This window comes from Gallus gallus, chromosome 1, assembly GCF_016699485.2.
Source record: "Gallus gallus isolate bGalGal1 chromosome 1, bGalGal1.mat.broiler.GRCg7b, whole genome shotgun sequence".
NCBI classification, from domain to species: domain Eukaryota; kingdom Metazoa; phylum Chordata; class Aves; order Galliformes; family Phasianidae; genus Gallus; species Gallus gallus.
The window spans coordinates 129,394,031-129,412,321 of NC_052532.1; the positions used below are offsets into that span (position 1 = coordinate 129,394,031).

Genomic DNA, 18,291 nt, shown 5'->3' on the forward strand with positions numbered 1-18,291 from the left:
ACAGATCCCTTGGCTCACAGACAACTTTTCAGTTCGTGGATTGGGATTATCCATATTTGGAGAAAAATCACACCAGGTAATCAGAGATTTATTCAGGAAAGCAGAATCTGTTCAAGCAAGTGGTTGGGCAACTCTCCTGGCATGAGAGTAAGTTCTGAGGTGCGCAGGCCTTGCTGGACTTGGCCATCGAGTTCCAAATCTGCTGTTTGTCATCAGCTGCAAAAATAACTGAACCCAGTTCAGTATTTCAATTATCTGTTTCTTGTTCTTTTCATTCCAGGAATTAACGCCTCCTTAGAGGAACTTGGTCAAAGCAGGGACTAAACAGGCAAAAGAGTAATGCATGTGTGTCAGACTGGAGTTTCCAAGACTTGCAGAAATTTGAATAGATCTTCCTGGCATGTGAAATGGATAAATGAGTGAAAGAAGCCAACCCAAGAGAAGTGAACAGACACATCAAAACTGGTACCACATCATGTGGCTGGGGACTTTGCTGATGTGACAAAACTGATAAGAGTCTATAGCAGCATATAGATGTCCAGGTAATACAGGAGGAAATACATTCTAGTGCTACCTCTTGTGTAACAGCCTCCTCACCCCTGGCAGCCCACCTTTCTCTGCCACAGAAGGCCCACTACTTCTGCCTCTGATTTGTGGTCAGAGTTGGCTAATGCCATGTGAGGTGCACCAAGCATGTGGAGTGATGGGAGCAGGTCTTATTAGTAAGTGGGGAGGAGGCAGGCTGCTTGGCCCTCATCTACCCTATGGTCCCTGGGTGTTCTGAGATCATTGTGCTCAGGCGTATGGTATGGTCATTGCTACTCACAACTACATAATCCTTGTTTGGATCATGGTTGTCATCACCTGTGGTATCGTGACCACATAAAGCAAAGCAAGTATTGATAAGATTGACAGTTTTATTCAGTGAATTTATTCTATTATTATAATTACATAGTGCAAAGAAAGTATGCATTCCAAAGTCCTACACTTCTGATTTGTTTGTTGCTAGAGATAGTCATTTTTTAATTTCCTGTAGTCATTTCCTCTAGTTCCCTCCCGTCTCTTGTATAAAGTGATCAAATAGTAAAGAGCAACGATTGTAATTATTCATCTCTTTACAGTCCGTTGTGTCATTCAAACCATGAGACTCATCTTTCAAGAATGTTCAGTGATCTTCACACTGGTCAACTTGGTGGGTGCTCTATCACAATCATTTGGTAAGTTCAAATCCATTAATGTTTATTTAAGAAATTGATATATTAATTACTAATATTTCTGTGGGTTACCTACTTTATGTGTTACAGTATTTTTTACTTTTTTTACTGAAAAGAATCAACAAAACAGAAATTGAGATCCAAAAGAGGTAAATGTGAATTCTTAGAAAAAACAAACCAACAATAAGAGGACGGTGAGAGTAAGAGAAATCTACTCAATTTTCTAAATAAAAAATAAAGAAAGAACTCTGTAAGCTTATGTCTACTGTTGAAGAGAGAAATATTCAAATCTTTAAGCAGGAATAATTTCCATCCAAGGAATGCATAGATTCTGATAGAGTGGATTGAATCTGAAACAGACTACAGTTTTCTCACTGAAAAAAGTTGGATAAAATGGATTCCAGGTAAGACTTCATCACTTAGTATTCTAGAAGAATGAAAGGTTGGGAAATATTCAGCAATATTTTGTGCCTGTAAAAGCAACAAGGTAAAAATAATACTAAAAAGCAAAATTAACAAAAGCTTTAAAGACTCGTTGTCTGCCTACATGCAAGAACATCTCTGTTTCATGTGTTTGACTGCAGTGCCGTTACTCATAGTTCACTAGAGATAAACAGAATCTTGAAGAAATCACTAAGAAATCCCAAAACATAGTCTGATAATTTAATATTCATTCATTATTTTATCACAAGGTTCCTCTCATTCGAGAAATCTAAAACTATCCCTTCCTCTTATCAACCGATAAATCAACCCTATGTTCTGCTGTATGTATGATAAGTAGTTTTTTCAGCAACACAACACAGCTTAATTCTTCAGAGTTAATTGCTCCTGTGAGTAGTTGGCTTTTTTGTGCTTTTTTTGAGGGGACTTGATTCTGCCCTGAGATGTTATGACTTTGTAGGACAAAAGCTGAAAATTACTATTTTGGTTCTTATTTAGTGCAAAATATGGTGATGTCTATAGTTTGTCAAGCTTCTATTGAAAACAAACATACAAATAAACAAAGTCAAAAACCCAAACCACAAAACCAACCCAATAAGAACATCAAACCCCAAACAAACAAAAAACCCCTGCACCAATCAATTAGATGAATTACGAGAATTAATATAAGGAGTATGCTTTGCTTCAAAAGGTCTATAAAAACGTTCTGTTGCTGCCCTATTAGTTCTTTTGAAAACAACTTTTCTACTCAGTCAGCCCTGAGCACACATTTCAACAACCGTATGCTCAGGGAGTTGCACTTTCACTTACATGTGTTCCAGTTAATGAAATGAAACTGTTCTCATGTATGAGTAACTAGGGTGTAGGCTCAGTTTTGGATATTTCTCTCTGTTTGTTTCTATACACAGTACTACTGCAATATGTGTAAGTTCAACATGTGGTTACTTATCAGGTTTCATCAGTGTGAGGAAATCAAAAGTGATTTTTCTTTTTTGTTTGCCTTCAATGAAGTTGCAACTGTTCCTGTACATGTACATTCCACTGTTATCTTTGCAGATTGACATTCTGTTTTTTTTCCTTTTTGATCTGTTCCATGACATTTGGGCTTTTTACAAAGTTCCCCTGCAATAGTAAATTTTCTTAGCAATGAAGTTTGAGAAGTGGTTTGGAGGTGGAATATAATTGCTCATGTTTTGCTCATGGTCATGTCTGTATAATGTATTGCTCAAGGTAATTTCCCTTTTCTTCATTTGTAATAGTACTTCCTGTACATGCTACAGCAATATCTTCCATTCTTCTCTGTCCCAAGAAGAGCTAAATGTCCAAGAGCATTTGTGAGATTAAGTCTAGTGTAGAGCTGATTTTTACTGAAGACTTAGACTATGATTATTCCTTCTGACTGTGATGCTCAAGAGTGCTGGTATGCATTCTATACTTCTGCAACATACTGTCATCTACTCTCCTACACAGACTGAAAGGTCATCCTCAGACAGAAAGTTTCTGCCATCCCTCCTTAGACTGGGATGATCCTTTCACTGTATTTTTGACCTTTTATCTAACCATTACCGTAACACAAAAGAATAATTATACGTGATACTGTACTCCCTAGGATCATGCTTTAAAATATTACAATTACTGTGAAAGATCTGGCACATTAGCTGAGAACAATCCAGGTTATTACAGGTGGATTCATAAAGGAAGAGAGATGAATAGTCCTCTCCACTCTCTTTCTCTCTATCTCTTTCCACTAACAAAAGATAGGAATGATTATGCCTCCTTAAGTGTAGGTGATTAAAAATAACATAAAAAAATAATAAAGTAAAGACAGCAAAATGAAATAAAGAAAGAAACTAAAAACCTTTCCTATTGAAGGCAAAGTAAAGATCGTCAGTAAGAAACATTGTTTCATAACCTATCTATATTCTCTGTGTTTGATGTCAACTTAAACCAAACATTAAAATTCTTAATCAGGATTTGCATCTTTTCAAGTTGAAATAGCAAGGAAATATAAATAATGCAACGCTTATATGCTATGTTTTGAAAAGATGCACATTAATTTTTATTGCTCACTGACACAAAAGGCAGCTCGTACCACAATAATATAACTACAAATTCCATTAAATTAGAAAGCATAGTAGAAAAATTGCACTAACTAGAGATGTGGAAGCACAACTTTTAATAGTAACAAGTTTTTTTTTTCAAAAACTTTTCTACATTATATAGTTGAATGCATTTCAAAGTAATAAATTATGTTAAGACTGATTTCTGATGAAGTCGTTTAAAGATAGGACACAGGAAAAATACGTGTATATCACCAAGTGTTCATTACATTCTGAGTTCCATTTCTACTACATAATTATATTTATTGTGAAGGTATTCAATAATGTATTACCTTCCATTTTAGTTACTGGAGTTTATATTTAAATGTTAAAATCTTGGAGTTCCAAATCATAACATGCAACTTTTTTTTAATTTGGTTTGGTTTTGTATTTGTTTTGAACAGAAAAAGGATCTGATTTATATAGAATGTTAAGTCGGTGTGCTCTGAATAATACTACCGAAGTCAAGTGGACTACTCAGAAAGTACAAAGTTTGTTCACAAATCTCTGCCGGACTGGAGTCATACCAATACTCTTCTCTGTCATCCAAAAACATGCATTGCAAAACCCAAGAGTTACTGCTCCATATCAAAATTAGTTCCATACACTAACATTTATGTTTTTCTATAGAACTAATTTTGTTTAGTGGAAAATATGTAATTATATATTCAAATATGCTATGTATACATTTCACTATTTTTATAGAAAATCTGCATACAAATAGTCATGGATTTCTGCTACACTAATCATAACACTGTATACTACATAGCACACACATGCTAAAATTTAGTTTATAAAATTAAAACTTGCTAGTGTATTTGTAGACTAATAATCCATTTTGCCATCATATTGGTGGCTTCAGTTAAAGACATAAGACTTAAAGACATAAAGACTCTAAGACTTGCTGAGGGGCTTAGAGTAAGGAAACAAGGGCTAGTTTCTTGTACAGAGGTAAAGTTGTCTGGATAAAATCCATGTTATGACAACTTTCGAAGTTTTGAAGTTCTGTTTTGTTTCAGTGCATTCCTCTATTCTTCAGAAAAACATGGAAGCTTTAGTTTGAGAAAACAATGTAGAACAAGTCTGCAGCCACTAGTTAGGAAACAGAGGAACTATGTTCAAGACTTTCTCTTGCATAAGAGTACCATCTCTTTCTTAGAGGTCTGTGAACAGGGTAGCAGGAATCTGCAGCTACATCTGTACATTTTCTCTTGGATTTCTGTCACACCTGTTTCAAGAGAGATTTTGAGAAAATGATGTTACAACACAATGACACAGAACACAATGTCTTGATAAGCTCTAATCGCAGAATTCTTAAGCAGAAACATAGCCTTGAAAATAGTTAGACAATACAGTTACTTGAACCCAAGTGTTTCCACATGCCATTTCACATTCGTAGCGTTGATTACTGAGCAAAAGTATAGCAAACTTGTGCAAAGAGCAAATATGTAGGCCTGATTGCCATGAATATTCAGGATCATTAACTGTAATAAACAGGTCATCAGAAATGTTTAAACATTTTTCTACTTTAAAAAACATCAAAAGCATAAAATGTAAATAGGAATCAGAGTCAGAATCATCTGTTCTCCTCTAGGCAGGAATGTTTCTGCGGAAGTTTTTAGTGGCAGACATTTTGCGTCTGGAGACAAGAGTCTGCAAATTTTAGCCTCAGAAGGTTGTATGCAATATTCATGATATATTTTCATAGAATCATGGAATTGTTTGAGTTTGAAGGGAACCTTAAAGGTCATCTAGTCCAACTCCCCTGCAATGAACAGGGATACCTACAGCTACATCAGGTTGTTCACAGCTCTGTCCAGCCTGATCTTGTATGTCTCTGGAGACCAGGCATCCAACACTTCACTGGACAGCCTGTGCCAGTGCCTCACTAACCCTGTTGTAAAAAAACTTATTCTTTATGTCCAGTATAAGTCTCACCTCTTTTAGCCTGAAACCATTTCCCCTTTCCTATCACAACAGACCCTGCTAAAGTCTATCCCCTTTCTTCTTATAGTCTCTCCTTAGATACTGATATTTTCTCTGTTTCTTTTTTTTCATTCAATTAAATATAATTTCACATGTTATAGATCTCAAAATAAATAACTTGTCTACTCTTTCTGGCTTCTCATTTTTTCAAGGTCGAAGTTATCTTCAGTGTTTAATTGTGGAATCCTGATGGACACAAAATTAAAACACCTGTGTCCCCAGTGAAAGCTATAACAAGGAGGAGGCCAGAAGAAAAATATATACATGTGCATCCAGAGGACATCAAATGATTTTGCTTTGAGAAAGCCCATAAGCTGGAATTGGCCAAGACCACTCAGTCTAAATGCATAGTTCACCTATTTTTTCTGACCTATGCTGGGATCCTGTGTGCGTCTACCTTATCCATCTACTGTGAATCTATGGTGTTAGCCCTTGTATCTTGTAGTAAAGATCAGAGTTTACACAGAGAATCCATGTTACATTGGTTCCCAAATAGTTCTCTTCAGCAGGAAAATCTTATCAGGTACTGTGGAGTAAAGCTGGCTTCGTTATTTAGGCGCCATGCACAGCACACCTGTGAACCAGCCTACACCTTTTGGCCCAGGAACCATTGGGTTCTTTCCGATGCTGCTGTGCATGGTTTCATTTAGCTTTTTTGAAATTCTAGTTCCAACTTCTGTAGGGTATTATATTCTGTCTCCTTGTATTTTATGCATGTTCATGTCACATATATAATATGTATAAGTGTTACATAAAGATATATACTATATATATTCTTATATTTATACGTTACGTTTATCTGAGCCTATGGCATAAACATCTTTGAAATACCGATTACCTACAAATATGAAGTTTCTCATACTCAGTGCTGAATTCATCCTCTCTGTAAATGTACTGGACAGGTCAGAAAGATGCCATCAACACCACAATAATCAATTTCAATAATGAGAAAATGCAGATCACGTGGGCAACAAGCAAACTATTCTCTGGCAAGAATGTGTCATTTTATTATACGTGAGTATTGATAATGCCTATGCTTCTCTTCCTAAAGAATTTAGTTTGGGAAGCTAAAATATCAAAGTTATTTAAGTCATCTCTGAACTATACATTAAACTTTCTTAAAATTTTTGTAATCATTCAAGATGAAACTTGTTTATATTCATATCCTGCTACAAAGTTGTATAAACCTGTAAGCCTGCTGAATAATCAGTTGTAATAGATAATAGAAACATAGAATGGCCTCGGTTGGAGGGGATCATTGAGCTTCAACTCCCTGCCATGGGCAGGGCTACCCCTCACCTGCTCAGGCTGCCCAGGGCCACATCCAACCTGGCCTTGAACACCTCCAGGGATGGGACATCCACAGCTTCTCTGGGCAGCATATGCCAGTATCTCATCACCCTCCAAGTAAATAATTTTTTCCTAACATCTAATGTAAACTTCCCCTCTATTAAGGCCCTCTTTAATGGCCCTCTTTGGAGCCATTCCCCTTTGTCCTATCCTATTAGATAGTGATAGATAATATATATGAAATCATCATCTCTCTCTCTTTTTTTTTTTTTTTTGCTAAATGTTGATGTTAATTACACTGTTGAAAGTGTTTTTCTGCATATATTTTAGTATGTATATTATGTATATTAAGTTATTAAGTATGTATACTATATATATATATATATAAGTGATGTTATTTATGTAACAGAAACTCAATGTTTTGGTTGAAGGTAATCATAAAGCTTCATATTCCCTTTCCCTTCTGGTTGATATACATGAAAGAACTAACAGCACAATCTTGAAAAAAGGCTCATGAAAACATCTGTTTGAATAAGCTGTTCTCTTTCTAGAGAAAAACAAAACAAACTAACACAAAGGAAACTTGGTAGTTTCAGACTGCACCAAATCCAAGGACTGGAAGGTCTATGAGGTCATGTCAATGAATTGCCTCAAACCATAGTGAAATTTCCTCCTTCAAGTTCTGTATGGGGATTTGCCTTTGTAGGACCACTGAAAACAAAACAAACAAAAATATAGTTGCAAAAAGGAATTAGTTTTATGTCCTGATATGAGTATTTCTATTCATTGATATTTTTTAATTTCTAGATTTGAAGAAGGCAAGCAAAAATCTTGGAAAACATGTCCCACATATCTACTGACACAAGGCTATAATACAGGATGTCTTTTTAAGACAGATGGATACACCCTTGCTTTCTCTATCATGAACACCAATGGAAGTGAAGAGCTTTTTTCTAAAAGATTGAAATCTGATTTCTACAGTAAGTATGTAAAATCAAAACTATATATTTTGGTACTCCTGATGTCCCCATTCAATCCCTGTTTGTGCTTAGTCTGAGAAGAAAACATTTATCTGTCTGTATAAAATGCTGTTAGTGTATACAATAAGCAAACTGTCAGTATTTGGAATTACAGACGCTGATTTTCATCCCTTTCTGTCATCAATATTTACATAGGATCATGTGCAGCTGTAACTAGGTGGGATTAGTTTGGACAGTAAGATTTGTCCCAAAATGTAGTTTCAAGATTAGAATTAAAATAAAATATATGGATATACTTGGCATATTGTAGGCCTACTCAGTATTCATGTCAGAAAACAAATGCAGCTTGTTAATTTCAAGTCTTACTATAAGAGATTTTATAATCCTGTTTTTACATTTCCTGATATTACACATAGATACAGTGTTTAAAGTGAAGGATTTCTTTTTTTTACTATATATATATTTTTAATTTTTTTCCCTAATAAATACCAAGGAGAAAATAAGGCAGAAAGAAAGAATCTGGAAAAGTCATTATCTTCCAAATATACATTTAGAGCTAAATATGAATGTTATAGGAAAAAAAGATAAATCTAAAACCTATTAAAATATTTAGCTTTGAGAATACTTTTTGTATCTCATCTGGTAAACTATGGAAAATTGCAGCCTGTTCCCTGAATTTTGGCTATTAAACTCCCTCTGATACCAAAATTAATTTCAAAAGTGTTAGTTAACAGAGCAGAAATAACGAAAGTCTGATATCAGTTTTGCAATTAGGAAGGTAAGGCTTCATAACATGAAAAGGAATCAAGAAGGATTGAGAAAGCAATAGGTGAAATCATTACATTCTCTTGGACCATCTGAAAACAGCAAGGGATAGATTCAGTTGCACACAGGTAGGCTCCCAGTGTTTTTGCCATATATCTCAGTGTATCGCACACTGCCTCCAGAAGATGAACGTATGTCTTGTAAGTTTAGTGGTACTGAATTTGTCAATCCCTTTCCCATGTAGAAGAATCTTCCTTTCACTTGACCAAAGGAACTGAAAGAAGATCAGAGTCCTTCTTTAAGTAGTTTCAGTATTTTCCTGAATTGGGATGACATCTACCCTTAAACATGGCACCTCCAATGGCGAGTAGTGTCACAGTGGTACATTTTGACATTTAGTAAGTAGGTTAGCTGCAAAAGTGCACCATGTAAGGGGAATATCCACCTTGCTACTCAGGGAAACATGGAGAGATGGAAGGAATTTAAAAATACTTATTTTTAAGAGGCTACTGCATGTTTTCTTTCTCTTTTTCTTAGTAAAGCCCAATCGACCAGAAAATGTGACCTTCTTCTGGAAGGATGACACTGTTACTGTTACATGTAATAAACCAGAAAAAGGTGTGAAGTGCTTGAGACTTGAGCTTCAATACAAAAGCAAATATGACAAAGGATGGCAAGTGAGTTGAAGATGGCATGTTCAATCAGTGTTGGAAGGAGCTGGAAATATCACCTCCATAGAATATAAACTAGGGCTTTTTTCTAATTGTTCTCCTCTCCTCTACGTTCAAAATAGTTTGTAGAAGAACCCTGTTGGATTTTTATTTTTTTTTTTTAATCACAGAACCCTACCATACCACCATACCACAAGTCATTTGCTTTTTGAGTTATATCTACTTGCTACACAAAGAAATGGGGACGATGTAAAGGAAAGTTCATATATTCAGAACAGAACAGCCTTGGAAGAGAAAAGCAGAAAGCTGAATAGAGTTAAGAGATGAACAGCATGAAATAAAATGAATGAAGAAAAGATGACACAGGATTTTTATTTATTCTGGCCAGCTGTTATTTAAATATTATTTCATAGACTTAAATCTTTCCAGGCACATCCAAAACTTGTAAATATTTTGTGCATTAAAGTCTACTTTTTGTATACTGCAAGCAGCAACAGTAACATCATACTCTGTATGATGACTGGCCCTTTAGCTCATCACCAAATAATGAACAATGGGGATGAATGGGAAAGAATAGGTCAAGAAGCAGAATTCCTCAGAATTCAGAGAAACAAAATTTGATTTCTGAGGATTTGGTTTGGTCTACTCCTTGTCCTAGTCATGATTATAATGGACTGTAGCATTCTGAAACTGTCTTGAAAACTGGAATTAACAATTATACACCTTCCTTCTCAGTCCAGAACTTCTAAGTGTTGCAGAGTTGGAGAGCAAGGCTTTGATCCAAGGAAATGCTATTCTTTTCGGGTCAGACTGAAGAGGATAGTACCCTCTTGCAACGTAGTTGATTACAGCAGTGACTGGGAAGCAGAAACATTTTGGATGAATAGCACATTATTAGGTAACAGCTGTGCTATATTCATATATTGTCTAAGTGAAAACTGGTGAGAGGTGACTGCAAAAGAAGTTGAGAATGTGCAATCAGTTTTATGTTGCACTATGTTCCATCTTCTGTTATCAAAGAAACTTTGTTCCTGACAACTCATAACACTACAACTTTATGCATTTATCTACAAAGTTTAGAGTGTCCTTATTGTTTGTGTTACAGTAGTGTCAAGGATCCCCCAGTGCCAGTGATGTTTTGCATGTTGTGTTTATATGTGGATTTACATACTTATGTAAAACATAAATGTACACAGGCGCTCTGGTGACAGATGATACATTAACATCAAACCTGAACTCTAAGAAAAAACTTTATGCTCAATTCTTTAAGACCAATTGCTTTAAAATAGATCTAGTAGAGCTACAGGTCCAGAAGTCATAAATGTCTGGTGCTCATATTTGTTGAAAATGGGAGAAACATGAAATAGGAGCAAAGTCATTATCAACATTGCTTTCCCACCAGCAAGACCCATTTAACTGTATATAATTGCTTTCAATTTGACCTTTGATGTAAACTACTTCTATTGTTTATCAAAACAAAAAGAAAGATTTCTTGTAGAACAGAATGTACACTGTTCCAAGGCAATACAGGCTGCCCAGGGAGGTGGTGGAGTCATCATTCCCAAAGGTGTTCAAGAAATGTGCAGATGTGGCACTTGAAGACATGGTTTCTGGACATGATGGGGATGATGGACAGACTAGATTATCTCAGAGGTCTTTTACAACCTTAATAATTCTATGTCTCAAATCAGCTAATCACAGAATGACACCCAGTAGGCTTTGCTGGAATTATGAGACACGCAAATGTCCATTCTACCCAGATGCAAATTATCTATAATACAACTAACTCACCCAAAGAAAATCGGTATACACAAAGCTAGGCTGAAAGTCTGGAGGATAAGAATGTGCTACTTGTGCACTAGTTGTAGGAACAGTGCTGACCTCCAGAGAAGTCTACTGCACCATGCAGATTGTGAACCTGCTGTCCTCCACTGTGGTGGATAATGTCTTTCAGAAACATAGAAGACACTGTGTACCTTTGAGAAGTGAGAACATGGCAGCCCTACCCACACCATTAGATCAGAGGCTGTCAGCAGGCATGTATGTGGATAGAAAGTGCAGAAGAGACAGACTAATAGTTCCATTGTTTTGAGTGTCCCTCTATCATAAGTGACCTTGGCACAGCCCCTTCAATGGAGCAAGCATTTCTTGCTCCATTGAAGCACTTCAGATCTTCAAGGAGTTATTGCCTCCATATCACAGGAAGACATGACAAAAACTTCTCAAGAAATTTCATAGCCTCTGAATGCCTCACTCAATGTTCACAACTTTTCTTGTGGCGTTCTGGCAGGCTAAACAAAGCGAGCAGGTGGAATGGGCTGCTATGGGGAGAGGAATGACTATGGAGTGGTATTTATAGAACCATTGGCCCTTCATGAATAATTAACTTAAGTTTCCATAGTATTTATCTGAAGAACAGAAGTTCAGTACGAGGAAGTACAGAAGTACAGTTTTGTGGTGCCTTACAAAAGCTGCAGAAAAAACACTGAGAATGCCAAAAGCTACAAAAATTCATTGGTTCAGATACATGCCTGTTGAATCCTGTCCCTAGTTACCTTCTGGTGGTTAGCACTTGCATTCTGTAGGCTTTTTTGGCATATGGGGTGGGGGACATGGTTTGTTTGTTTTATTTTGGGAAATTAGACATTTAGGCTATGTGTAAAAGTCCATTTACAACTTTTTATCTTAGGAAATAAGACATTTAGTTTACATGTAAAATTAATTGCAGCTCTGGTGGCTGTAGATAGGTGTATGTAAGACAGATCTTAGCAGAAAACTGCTGTATCACTCTTTGTGCAGTGGGAGAACATGAGAATCATTATTCTGAATGCTTCTACTCTTTGCACACATGCACCTGTAATAGGACAAAGGTCAATTTAAATAAATAATACATGATTTTATTTTGTTGCAAGGTTTGGGGAAAGATAGCTTTTCTTTTCAGTTTCAAGAGAACAACTGATTTTTTTTTAATTTGTTCCTAAATTTTTATTTTACTTTTTTGTTAATAAGAGAAGTCAGTGTTCTAGAATGGTTAGGAATATTTGCTGTTAGAGCAAACAATAAAATTTTCACTTGCTTTCTTCTGATTATTCCTAGATTCATGTGATGATGAAATAAAAACCCAGTCAAACACAGTAATTCTTTTAAGTTGTTTGATGACACTACTTCTAATGGTATTTATCCTCTTGATTCTTCTGTGTAAATGGCAGAGGTAACTATAATTTCACTGCTTACTACTACTGTAGAATACATACCTTTCCAGATTATAAATTCTTTTTTTTTTTTTTTTTCCATGTTTCTGTGTTTACATTTGTATTCACTAACTCAGCCAACACATCTGGTTGATTCAGCACCTTCCCCATCCTGGAGAACGTAGGCAAGAGAATGTAAAGCTTTGACTACTACATAGAGCAGAACACCGCTTGCTGCCCAGCTGCAAGTTTGCATGTATTCCAGATTTTACGAGGCTTATCATTCTGTTATATTGCATAAATTTCATCAGATGATTGTTTTATTGTAGTAATGTAGCAATACTACTTTTTGATGTTAAAACATATTTAAAAGAAACCAAGCCGACATGCAGATCTCATCAGCAATGTGTTGAAGTAGATGCTTGTATGAATGACAACACCATAACAGAACACCTTCTTGCATTTTTCTTTTCTTTGCAGACTTCAAAAATCTGTCATGCCTACTATACCAGATCCAAAATATGTATTTACTGATCTCTTCAACAATCATAATGGAAACTTCCAGGTAAACATTCCCTTCCTAGCAAACAAGTCTATGAACTTTGCAATGTTGTGAGTAATCTGAAAGCAGCTACCAACACTTGTTCTGGGTGGATGTTGCTGCAGACGTCCTCTGACCCAAGAGAAAAGCCCTCCCCCTTATGCAGCATCAGCAGATCAGCACACTAATACTGCTTTGGTACTGCGTAAGAGGAGCTGTAGAAAGTGACAGAAAAAATTTCAAGAGAAAATCTAAGGATGTCCAGAGGCACAATATCTGGAGAGATGCCAGAGTGGCATTTGCATCTATTCCTTCTAATGACAGCTTTAATCCACACTGGAGCTTTAATCTACAATGATAATCTGTGTAACATTCCATATAAACTTAGTCTGAATTTAGATTAGGTGAGGACTTGGGTCAAAGAATGTGTCAGTCCACCAAGGAAAGAACATAGGATATTTTATACATCCCAGGTTTTCTGTTCTCTGGTGACAGCAACAGGACCCGAGGAAATTGCATGAATCTTCATCAGGGGAGGGTCCAGCTGGGGGTTAGGAAATGGTTCTTCACTGGAGGGTGGTGAGCATGGAACAGGCTCTCCAATGCACTGTCCCAAGCTGCTGGAATTCAATACATGTATGCACAGTGCTCTCAGAAACATGGTTTTAGTTCTGGGTGGTCCTCCGTGGAGCCAGGAGTTGGAATCAATGATAGTGGGTGACTCCCATTATCAGTACAAATTGGGGGATGTAAGGATGGAACACAGACTGCTGAAGAGCGCTCGGAGGTACCAGTGGATGGCAAGGTGAACATGAGCCTGCACTACACTGGATATAAGGAAGAAGCTTTTTACAGTAAGGGTGATGAGGCACTGGCACAGGCTGCCCAGAGAAGTGGTGGATGACCCATCCCTGAAGACATTCAAAATCAGGTGGGATGAGGCTCTGAGTAACGTGATCTAATTTGGATGTCCCTGTTCATTGCAAGGGAGTTGGACTAGATGACTTTTAAACATCTCTTCCATCTCAAGCAATTCTATAATTCTATGATTTTTGTGGGTCCCTTCTAACTCAGGATATTCTATGATTCTATGTTTTTATGATTTAATGTGTTCTCTGTAAGTCACAGGATCTGGTATGCACTTGTGGAAACCCGTCTTCCTTCTTGTCTTTCTTGGTTCCTTGCATTCTATTTCCTGCTTCTGTATGTTACTCCCTTTTCATCTTCTCCACTGTGGCTGTCCCTGGAAAGACGCCATTGCTTAAAGGAAAATACAGGTCTATACAGACAGATTTCTTTTCACTGATCACTTAGAACTTGCCAATATCAACCTTTTAATTCTCCTAGGAATGGATAGATAAAACTGATCATGCAGTGGTGCAAACCAAATTAGAATATGAAGAACCTGAATGCATCATCGAGGAAGAAAACCAGCAAATAGACAAGAAAAGTGACAATCAGGAACCTAGGGAAAAAATCTTCAGCTTTTCACAATTAACTGGAAATAACAGTCCCAAAGCAGCTCACAATGCCTGCCTGGTGCCAACATTCAATAATATGGTTTCCTTTGCTGGCCTCCAGAATGTAGTGAATGATGACACGTATGTGATGTTATAAAACCTGCATAATTTAGAAGGTATGAGGAAATGATATGCAAGACCCTGATGAGTTTAGCAGAAAGGCTGAATAGAAAATATTATCGCAAGTAGACACACAGAAAGAAAAATACAAGCCTGTGTTCTCTGGTTCCAGATAGGTTCTTTCCAAGAACTTATGATTTTATGAGCAGGCTCAATAATTGACATAAATGTCTAATGGTTTATGGAGATAAGATTTGGGATTCTAGTTGGTTTTTATATGTAGGATTTAACTAGGCCCCATCTTCATGTTATGATAAGGAGAGAACAAGAGCTGTTCCATGGTACAATTTCAACAGCTGAGACTCAGTCCTTCCTCTCATGTAGTGCAAACTACATCATTATTCTTCTCAAATGAAGAGAGAAAATCAAGGTATTTGTCTCCTAATGATCTTTGTTTCACAAAAGCTAGACTGTGTACCGTTCATTTTCATAGGGATAATATACTGCTTTACTATGTCTCTTATGTTAGGAGTGCTTGCTTTTCTAGGCTGCTTCTCCAGTTCTGAAATTCTGTTCTTCATGGCATGGATCAAAGATTTTTAAAGAGAAAGAATAGGTCATGTGTCTATGAACAGAAAAAGGAGGATGTACAGTGTTAGTTACAATTTATCACATAAGTAGTGCTGTGTAGGCAGTTTCCTCCAGGATAGCAAAGCCTTATGGAGTGAGGTCAGATCCTTGGTATCTTACAGCGTCTCGATGTGACTACACATCTTGTAGAGATCAGGTTCAATTTGTACAATATTTATATTTAACTAAGTTTCTTTTATTTCAAACTATTTTTAATGCAATGAAGTAGGATTTTAAACTGTAAATAAAAATTTATTCTCAAACTCTGTTCTAGTGCTTTCTAAAACTTACCATCTTTTGACTGTTTAATTTTCTTACTTAAAATGCCACATACTACACTTAGGTTTCATAAACAAAATCTTAACTATTCTGTAAATTCAGGTTAACACCTAACACCTTAAGTAACACCTTAGCTACGTTTTACTTGAAAGCAAATTTTATAAAAATGTTAAGTGCTACAATATCTATGGTATATGTAAGGTCTTGTAGACACATCATAATTATATATTGAAATAGTTCCAGATATTTCCAGATATTTCCCTGAGCATCAATCAGTCATTGAATGATTTTATCAGTTGAATAAATTTTGCCTACTGCATACTTTTATGAACTAATTCATACTGTAACTTGCAGGTGACACATATCAGAAAACTACAGAAATTAATAAAGTATTTTTAGCTCAGCATTTAAAAACTTTAATGCCAGATGCCCTCGGGAATTGTATACAGTAATGTAAATATATTAGTTTCCAGAATTGGTTTCTAATGACACAGTTCACCATACAACGACAAATCCAGAAACTGTATGCCAATAACTGCAAAACTTAACTGGGAAGACAAATTTCTCTCGATTTTCTTTACATTACCTTAGACTTAGTTATACAGTAACAAGAAAACCAAGATAACAGAGGATTTCCTGAAATCCTGACAATTTTTTTTTTGCCTTTTCTTATCTAAATCGGAATTACGCCAGCTTTTTGGGGTCTTTTGTACAGCTTTGGTGTGTCTTTTTAAATGGATTTTTAAAATAAAAATAATTATGCAGTATTTAAATAGTACAGTAAGAATGCAGTGAATTTTAAACAAATACAAGCTTTATATAATTTGATCAGCAGAATATACCTTGGCTCAGGTGTTCTTAAGTGATATAAACTGGAGTTGTTGCATAAGAATCTAACTTACACCAAATTGCACTTGATATGAACCTGTTCCAGTAATGACTGAAGCAATAAAGTGGGAGGTAAAGCTTGGATTGCGTTGCTTAGCTCTTTCATGTTTGAACTACACATACATATGATTGTCTAAAGAGCTAGCTAAATACCTTAATTCAACCATTTTCTGTTAACAAGTATTTTTCTATCTGAATTAAAAATGTTTCACATTGCTGTAAAATTTTACTTTGGAAGAAAAAGAAGAAAGACGTGGAAATGTGTTGTTTCAGTAGTGTTCCTGTATGAACGATAGCTTGTATTATATTTTACAGCTATAAAGTTTATTTTTGCATATGTATACAACCATATTTACATAGTATATAACAGATAAGAAATTAAAAATATAAAACTTGAAATATCTAAACATTTATTTTAAAAACATTATGTATGTATATATATATATGTATATATATAACGCAACATATTCTTCCCTCCTCATCCTGATTGTCAGTTCTCTGGTGGTTGCGCAGCCATGCAGCCTGTCTCAAAGCAGGCTTGCAGTGACTCATGCAAACCAAGCTACAAAGAAGCAACTTAAACAGACAGCTGGGAAAAGGCCTGTTCAACTCCCCACAGTGAGAAGAAGGGTACGTGGCACCTTTAACATCTTCCGTTTTTGTTTCTTCAAAGTTGTTACGTTCTTCAAAGGCACAAGTCCCCCAGATGTTACAGCTTGTTCCTAATTATATCCTGCAGAAAGGCACAAACAGCATTTCATGTGGTAGTCCAGACTAACTGAACTGCATCTTTTCAACAGCAAACTAAAAAGGATGTATATCGTGTAAGGATGTGTAAAGGATGTATACCTTGTGTAATTTTATGTACTCGCTATATCAGTGCTGAACCAAGTTGCATTGATAGATTGAACATCTTCACTGTTCACTTGGCTTTTGACGTGTGATTTTCAGTGAGAGGAAGACTAAGAGGAAATCACAGTGATTTTTTTAAAAACGAATAACAGAACTTATTGAAACCGGTCTTGCAACGTCTGATGATTTCTCTTTTTTGTTGTTGTTGTTTATTTTTATCATATTAATGTTTATCAGTCTTTTGGGAAATACACTTTGTGCAACTATGAGAAGAAAATGGTTGCTTTCTTTGTAAGGAATGTAGAAGTTTCTTACAGTACTGTCATAAAATATTTCAAAACCAACTTTGCTTTTTGTTAATGTCTTATCTTTTTTATAACAACTGAACTCAGCCATGAAAACACAGTCTGTATTTTCACCCTTGTCCTGAAAACAAACAGGATGATGATGGGAGGGCCACAGTGAGCTCTTGAAAGACAGGGCTAGATGCAATAATTTTCTTTGGAAAAGCCATACAGGTCTACATTTGTCCAAATACTGAGAAAAACAGTCAATTTTCATGTAGGAAGAGAAAATGTGGCCCTGAAATTTTATCACTGAACCGCTAAGTAGAGGTCCATCACTAACTAATCTAGTTCTCAGTGCCCATACCTGATCAGTGACCTGTATGCCTTGCTCCCACACAATTTCTTTCTGTCAACTCCTGGCACAAGGTTCTGTGTGCCAGAATAGCAGGTGTACACTCGCTCTGCACAACAAGTGGTCCCTTCATGCATCCACACTTGCAGAATGACAAGCTTGCCTAGGAGCCCTAAACTTGCAAGATGAGAAGCTGCAGCTGTTTGGGGTTTCTTTCCTCCTCACCTGAATGCAGCAGCTGGGCA

General features: G+C 36.2%; 1 protein-coding gene across 6 annotated transcripts; it reads left to right on the forward strand.

Annotated features, from left to right (window-relative positions):
* Positions 1-17,751, forward strand: CRLF2 (cytokine receptor-like factor 2). Of its 6 annotated transcripts, none has more exons than XM_046906118.1 (10): positions 1-147; positions 281-542; positions 1,122-1,217; positions 6,643-6,754; positions 7,838-8,010; positions 9,313-9,452; positions 10,182-10,344; positions 12,543-12,657; positions 13,118-13,202; positions 14,526-17,751. In XM_046906118.1, exons 3-10 carry the CDS (start codon positions 1,142-1,144, stop codon positions 14,793-14,795), a joined length of 1,134 nt encoding a protein of 377 aa, XP_046762074.1. In that variant the 5' UTR covers positions 1-147; positions 281-542; positions 1,122-1,141; the 3' UTR covers positions 14,796-17,751. The 6 variants fall into 6 exon arrangements, with proteins under 6 accessions (XP_046762074.1, XP_046762098.1, XP_040517682.1 ...); XM_046906142.1 differs by having other exon boundaries at positions 17,050-17,751; XM_040661748.2 differs by having other exon boundaries at positions 1-76.
* Positions 17,752-18,291: the final 540 nt, after the last annotated feature.

Coding starts and splice junctions, on each gene's coding strand:
- CRLF2 (XM_046906118.1), top strand. CDS start 1,142: ATGAGACTCATCTTTCAAGAATGTTCAGTGATCTTCACACTGGTCAAC. Junction 8,011..9,312: donor ATTGAAATCTGATTTCTACA/GTAAGTATGTAA, acceptor TCTTTTTCTTAG/TAAAGCCCAATCGACCAGAA. Junction 9,453..10,181: donor AATATGACAAAGGATGGCAA/GTGAGTTGAAGA, acceptor CTTCCTTCTCAG/TCCAGAACTTCTAAGTGTTG.